Consider the following 7,339-nt stretch of genomic DNA (forward strand, 5'->3'; position numbering starts at 1 on the left):
CCACAAGGTGTTTCTTTCTACTTCAATTACATCTGAAAAATAAATAAAATCCAAAATTCGATAAATGCAATCTTCTTTATGTAAGATCTTCCTGCAAAGATGTATATAAACTCCTACAAAAAGGTCTTGACAAAACAGTGGAATAGATAGAGAACTGGTAAATGATTTTCAACTTTTTGAAAAGCAAAAACTGGATAAAAGACAAAAACAAAAGATTTCGACTATACAATCAACGACAATATACCAGAACCAGTTAAGGAAATCCATAGCTTGGAATAGATCTAGTCGTCAACAGCATGTCATGGAACAAGCAAGTACAGAAAGTTGTAACCAATTGAAATAAAGCATTATCATTTATAAGGCGTAACTTGCCCAGACAAAGAAAAGGGATACAATGCACGTACAAGACCGCACTTTGAACATGCTAGTATTTCATGGTACCCCTTTCTGAAAACAAACAGACAAATGTCCATTCTGGTTTATAGTTAGATGTATTTCTATTTGTATCCATATGATGACTTTAGCCTTTTTGAACTGATTTTTCTGGTTTGTTCTTATTTTGTACTGATACACCTCTGTAACAGATTAAGGAAGGGTAGGCACCAGCAAACTAATTTAACCCCGACATGTGCCTGTCACAAGTCAAGAGCCATTAATTCAGTGGTTGCCTTTTTTTGATGTGTTACATATTTGTGTTTCGTTAATTATTTTGCACATAAATTAGGCCGTTAGTTTTCTCGCTTTCAATGTATTTGATATGGGCTTGTTTTTAGTTGAAGGTCGTTCGGTGACCTATAGTAGGGAACTTTTGTGTCATTTTTGTTACTTATGGAGAGTTGTCCCATTGTCAATCATACCCAATCTTCTTTAGATATATATATTAAGAATGTTCGCTTGTCATATTTTGGAATTTTGTCAGATTTTTTGGAATCCACTATTTTTAAACATTTGAATGCCTTCAAAATGTTTGCCCATTAACACCCATTTTTCTTTTTATAAATCTTTTGCATGTATAATTATAAGCCATTTGTAAAAGTCTTATAAAATCCTATGTATTTCTTAATAGATTTTGAGAACTTTCACTTGTCAATGATGAAGCTATGAAAACATTTTCCTGTCAAATTTCAATGGCTAATAACTTGAAAACAAGCACATTGACCTCTATATAATATTTGCTTTTTTGATGCCTTAATGGTCGTCAATGCTCTACAATTTTGTACTTGTTTTGCTTAATAACTATTTTGATCTGAGCGTCACTGCCGAGTCTTCTGAAGACGAAATGCGCGTCTGGCGTAATAAATTTTAATCCTGGTACCTTTGATTACTGTTTACTTCCCTATCAATATATACTAGATTTATGAAAAGCTATTTATTTTGAGACTGAGTATCCAACTTCCACATTCAAATAAAGATGGTGCAACAATTTTAAACAACTATTAACAGCAAAACATAAAACAAATAAACCGTATTACTCAACTTCATCAAGCAAAACACACCTTTACAGACCATTCCACCATATCAAACTTATCAGAACATCAAGAGATAACCATCTGGACAGTAACATTCAGCAGCAGACACTTTGAGATGTTAACAAATACAGCTTTTCTCACGGACATTACATGAATGGACCAAACTACTCAACAGACAAGCTGTTAGATGTTATTTATAGTGGAAAATTAAAAGCAAAACTCTATAAACTTCAACTCAAAACCTAGACATCTTCATCAACAATATTTTTTTATCATGTGAATAGTTTATTTTTAAAACACAGTGTTAAAGTGCAACCGTTACTTGTGAAATTGACAAGATACAGCCATGTTAGAACAAAGGAAAACAAAAATATGACTTTAAAATATATTGTTTAATTCAGAATGAGGGTCTTTCGTTACAATAAAAGTAATCTTCTTGATGCTCTAATTATAATAATGCCTTTACTATCTCCAGGCATCGATACACTGTTTCGAATGTGGTGTCAGTATGGCTAACCAAGTATCGTTCTCTAATTGTGAGTTCGAGATTACGACGAGCAGTTAATTTCCCTCTGTAATCTCGAAGATGATGAAAACATAAAAATAATAATACATGACAGTAAACAACAGAAGGTACATAAATCATGGCCAACCTTGTTTGTAATCTTGTAAGTTCTATCGGAAGTAAAATAAATGGATAGTAAAAAATAATTCCCGGGTTAATAAGATTTTTACACGCCGCTATCAAACCAACCCTCCGATGCATTATCTCGAAAACTGTCTGTTGTTCCAAGCTGTAATGACGACCTGTTAAATGTAGTAATATTTTATCTGGAGTACACTCAGATAAGCAGTAGTTTATTATATAAATACATTCTTTGAAACGTTTACATTGATACAAATAGGATGCAAACAATATCCATGAGCTCAATACATCGGAAGATAATGCAATCTTGACAGTTCCTATTATAAAATAGTTTTGTTTGTAGAACAATTTGTTATTACTTATGAATTTGAAATGTGATTGTATGTATCGATTGGAAATCGCAGATATCGCATATTTTCTTAATGTTTTGTCTGGAAAATTAATACAACATGTTAAAGCACGCTTCATTGGATTAAAATCAAATAGATTGAAAACAGTATAGGTAAAATCATAAATATGACCAAAATAACTGATGCATGGCAATGCAGAAGCTGTAAGTTTGAACTTGTGCGCATTTCTAGAATCTAGTTTATACTCTTGAAAGGTCGACGTATTAAAAATGGCATTCCATGGTGAAATATATATAAGCTGCAACGTATTCAGTAATATACTTTGTTGTTCATTAGTAAATCTATCCTCAAAGAGGTTGTATTCAGGGATAAAATAGTGAAGACATGTTTTGTTTTCTACACAGTAAATCAATCGTCTAAGACAGTTCAGAAAACAAGAAAAAAATGATTCGGGTTTCCAGTCTGAAGGGCATGGCTCTTCACTTAACCAAAACAGTATGGTTTTGAGAAAATATGAACAAATAAGATCACCATGTTTCGGTTTGATTATGTCTTTATGAATAATTTTTAATAACGCATAACACAATAATTGAGTGTGTGAAAAGGAATAAATCAATTGTTTTTCTGCCATGGAAAATGAAATTCGCCATTCTAGGTTTTCGTAAGGTGAATGTTTAGGTCCAATTGGAACAAACAGAACACCATATTGCACTATCGACGTTACAAGTTTGTTATCTGGCCATGTAAATCTTGGTCTGTTAATCCACGGTTGAGCTGATGATATCCATTCTTTACATCGGAAACTTAATGCGTTATCAAATGTTTCTTCTGGATCAGATACACAAGGACCATGTATAATAGCACCAGGTATTAAATAGGATTCCCTAAAACGTTTGCTTGAAATGAATATTTCTTCTCCTAAGGTATCGAGCATTCTATTAAAAAAAGGTATTTTATTAAATATGGGATACACCTTCAATTTTGTAAAACAAGGTTTTGTATCAGTTGTTTCCATTAAAATAGACGCATGTAATGGACAATTCATCACATTATTGATATTCTCATATACCCGAAAAAATTTGATAACTAACATTCTATCGATATCACTGCCTTTGAGATCTAAACCTTCTGCTTTACTTCCACTGCTTATAGCGGTTAACACCCCATTACCATTTTGAACAAAGTCCAATATCGTATATATATCTCGTCTTGTTTTCACACCAACTTCGGAACCAACAATGTTACATAAGTAATGGTAAAGTTCAAGTGAAGGTTCTTCGTCTGTATAATTCATTATTAAAAAATCTAAGAAGAAAGTAATGAATATTCAACTATTACATTCAACCAATTTAATGAATTTATCTAAGTTTATTAATATCAATTTGATTTTTTCATATTTCTAAATGAATATAATTTTGTTTTCAACTCCTACTGCCTAGATTATTTCAAAGAAATGATGATAACATAATTTAAATTGATTTTCAGGAAAGTTGTAATGAAGGTTCTATAAAAAAGACTGACAAGACCATGAAGGTTCTATAAAAAAGACTGACAAGACCATGAAGGGTCTTTCAAAGTGATAATTTGAAGAACCAAGCACAAGTCATATCAAAAGTTTGAGATACAAGGTAACGAAAACTTACCTTTATTCTAGGTATAGATATTAAAATATTATATTGATGGTGCCAACTGTGTTCTAGTGGACAGTTCAATGATATGACAAATGAATGACATTGACCTTTTAACCTGATTACACACTATCACGATCGTCAATCTATATCCAATTCATTGTTAGTCTTTATCATAATAAAAAAATAGTCAAAACCACTCAACGATACTTGAGACTATAGCAATGGATGAAGTATTTTCTTCCGTATCAACTTTGAGCAGTAGCAAGTGTAAATAAAAAAGCCTAGGAGTTCATAAAGTTTCAATAGTTTTAAAATATGTATATTTAAAAAAACCCACAATAAAACATTAATAATGTTTAATAATTGTTCTGTGGACACATGTTAGCGGGATCCAAACAATCGCCCTAACCTGCATAGTTGACATTGAAGTTCTGGTAACGGATCGTGAAAGACATTCAATCAAGAAGACATATGAAAGGTCAATAAATATTCCAAATAAATTAATTAACAAATTTGATTTGACAAATCATCGACAAAATAAATCTGTCTGTCAAAATGGTGCAGCATAATAATCAGTATGTGAGGATATCCAGTTTTAAAAGTTCATAGTTATTACAAAACAACAAAAGGCAGATTGCTTCTCGACATTTCAATGACATAAAAAATGTAAACAATATGATTTTTTCACAAATTCGACTAGAAAAACTACTTTTATCCGAATAAGGGCATTCTTTTTTAATTAAACAAATGGTTCCCATATTTGTTTTGTATAAGCATAATCTAAAACTTGGTAAACAAAGAATTTTTTACTCAAAAAATGATTTTTCGAATCGTGAATGGATCACGTACCGCATTTTTGAAGATCGTGAAAAGGATCGTGAAAGATCTGAAGTTACACAGATGTTCAGAATTATTCTTTAATGATATCATTATTACCATTTGTTATTGGTATTGAGAAAAGCGATATAGGTCAACATCTTTTATAGGTTTTAGCATTTCAAAGTATTAATTTTTTCAGAAAATGAAATGTAAAATAGTTGGATGATTGTAGAATGAATCTTTTAATTGTCATGTGAACTACTCACTTATCACAAGTTATATGATACCCACTTCTTGTATATTGAATCCTATAAACGACATGTCCGTCAGAAAGGTTTCACCTTACCCTGAATTTGCCTCATTTCATGGATAACGATTCATTTTGTGGTCAAGTCCGTATCGCGGATTCGTTAAGCTTTAAGATAACTCTCTGTTGTTATGATTGCATATTTTCGACATCTGCAAGGTTTCAAATAACATAGAACTCATTATCATGCATCATTCGGCAATGTTCGTTTTATGTTGTTTGGCCTTTTGGATATGTGCCAAGGTATTTCGTGTATGGTGTACGTGTCTGTCTGCATGTTTCATATATGACCAGGATGACTTCAATTGTATTTGATATATTGCATGATAGTAAGATGTCTATGTATGGCTGTCGATCAGGGTTCATATACTTTTGACCTTATGTTCCGAATGAATTATCCAAGCAATCTTTTACATTTGTCAGTTTCTAAGTCACTGTAAGAATCGGAACACAATTTTATTTGGTGTATGGGACATTAGTAGAGATCTGTATGGCGGGGTATTCTTACCTTGAATTCTTTTAATGAATTATTGACGATCTTAAGCGCATTTGACACTTCTAGTAAAACCCTTGATATTATAGACCTTCAACAAATATACTATCATAAGTAAAGCAGACGAGACATTATAGCATTTGCGCTCTGGTATTATATAGTCTGTAGTATATAGTTAAATCAATCCACTTCTGCTTGTATACAAAAAACTTAAGAGAGTACTGTTGCACAAAATGTTGGTTATCATTTAATTTCAAATTACTCATGAACTATACATAATGCTGTTTTGCTGTAATTTTTTGTTTGAGGGATATCATTTTGGTTTAAACGTTGCATATCCATATTATTGGCTAAATAGTGTCGGTCTACCTGAATTGCACTTGACCGATTCCCAGAGCTGAATCTTTCACACTTGTCAAGACACGTTTTAGTTGTTGATTTTTTTACTTTCGAGGTAAAGTGTTGAATAGAAAAAGATAGTTTTAATGTTCATCCTTATCAAACTATTTACAGGCTTTAACCAGTTGCAGGTGTAACAAATGGTAAAAGAAATACTGATTTCTGATTACTAGTATTAAGTCTGGTCACGCATTATCTTTCACAATCAATATAATGTGTTGTCTGATCTTTCACGATCAAGTTTGACGGAAATTTAACAAATTCAAGGGTTTCATATACAAATTAATGCTTTTAAGGGAAGAACTTACTTTAATTTTACTGTAAAATCAGAAACACCAACGATAAAATTTCAATCATGTCATGATAAACTGAAATATGAACATCATAGGTACATAAAGCGTGTTATTTGTTATTAATTTCATTGACATGCATTGCGCCTTTTGTGTTTTTTCATTTTCGTCATCTTATTTCAAAGTTATGAAGAGGAACCTTATCCATTTTGACAGACATAATTTTTCTTCACATTTGTTCCGCGTTTTGAAAATTAAGGGATTTTTCAAAGATTCTGAACTAGAATTTACATGAAATGTCTTTCACGATCCGTTATCAAAGCTGTCACGATCGTCTCTCAATACTTGACCGCCGTTAGATATTCTTTCACGACCTATCTCTCGTTAAATCGAATGACACCCGTGTACATATCATGTGTTAATTTTGGGACATGTTATATTTATTAGATATTGAGTGCATAACAAGGATTTCGTGTAAATACTAATTGTCGCTATTCCAAATTATAGTCAAATCTCATGCTTTTCTCAGTCTATTGGATTGAGAACTAGATGACATCACGATGCAGTGCCATTAATATTGCCTCGGGAAATAGTATTTATAGCCATGGATGACTAATTGAGACTGCAGAAGTAAAAAAAAAATGTTTTCGGTGCTGTTATCTTAAACCATAAACTTGCAAGCTTTTGTATGATACGTTCCAACAGCTAAAGTTTTTTTTTATATCAACTATGTATGATAATTAATTGTTCATTTGACATGTTTGTATATAATGTATTTATAGATTATCGTTGATCATCTGAACGAGATTGATTTTCTCGCTTGAGCTGGTACAGCGAAAGTGAGAAAAGCAATCGAGTTGAGATGACCAATGATAATCTATTTATCGCTATTTTACCTATGACGACGTTGTCAATTTCATGTCAATTTTGTTAGC

At 31.9% G+C, this 7,339-nt stretch overlaps 1 protein-coding gene across 1 annotated transcript; it reads right to left on the minus strand.

Annotated features, from left to right (window-relative positions):
* Nucleotides 1–1,917: 1,917 nt before the first annotated feature.
* LOC134690187 (uncharacterized) lies at nt 1,918–4,223 on the minus strand. Its single transcript, XM_063550163.1, has 2 exons — nt 4,109–4,223; nt 1,918–3,770 (listed from the first exon to the last, which is right to left on the minus strand). The coding sequence occupies exon 2, from the start codon at nt 3,757–3,759 to the stop codon at nt 1,918–1,920; it is 1,842 nt and encodes a 613-aa protein (XP_063406233.1). The 5' UTR covers nt 3,760–3,770; nt 4,109–4,223.
* Between the last annotated feature and the right edge of the window lie 3,116 nt (nt 4,224–7,339).

This window comes from Mytilus trossulus, chromosome 11 (genome assembly GCF_036588685.1).
Source record: "Mytilus trossulus isolate FHL-02 chromosome 11, PNRI_Mtr1.1.1.hap1, whole genome shotgun sequence".
In the NCBI taxonomy this organism is placed as follows: Eukaryota; Metazoa; Mollusca; class Bivalvia; order Mytilida; family Mytilidae; genus Mytilus; species Mytilus trossulus.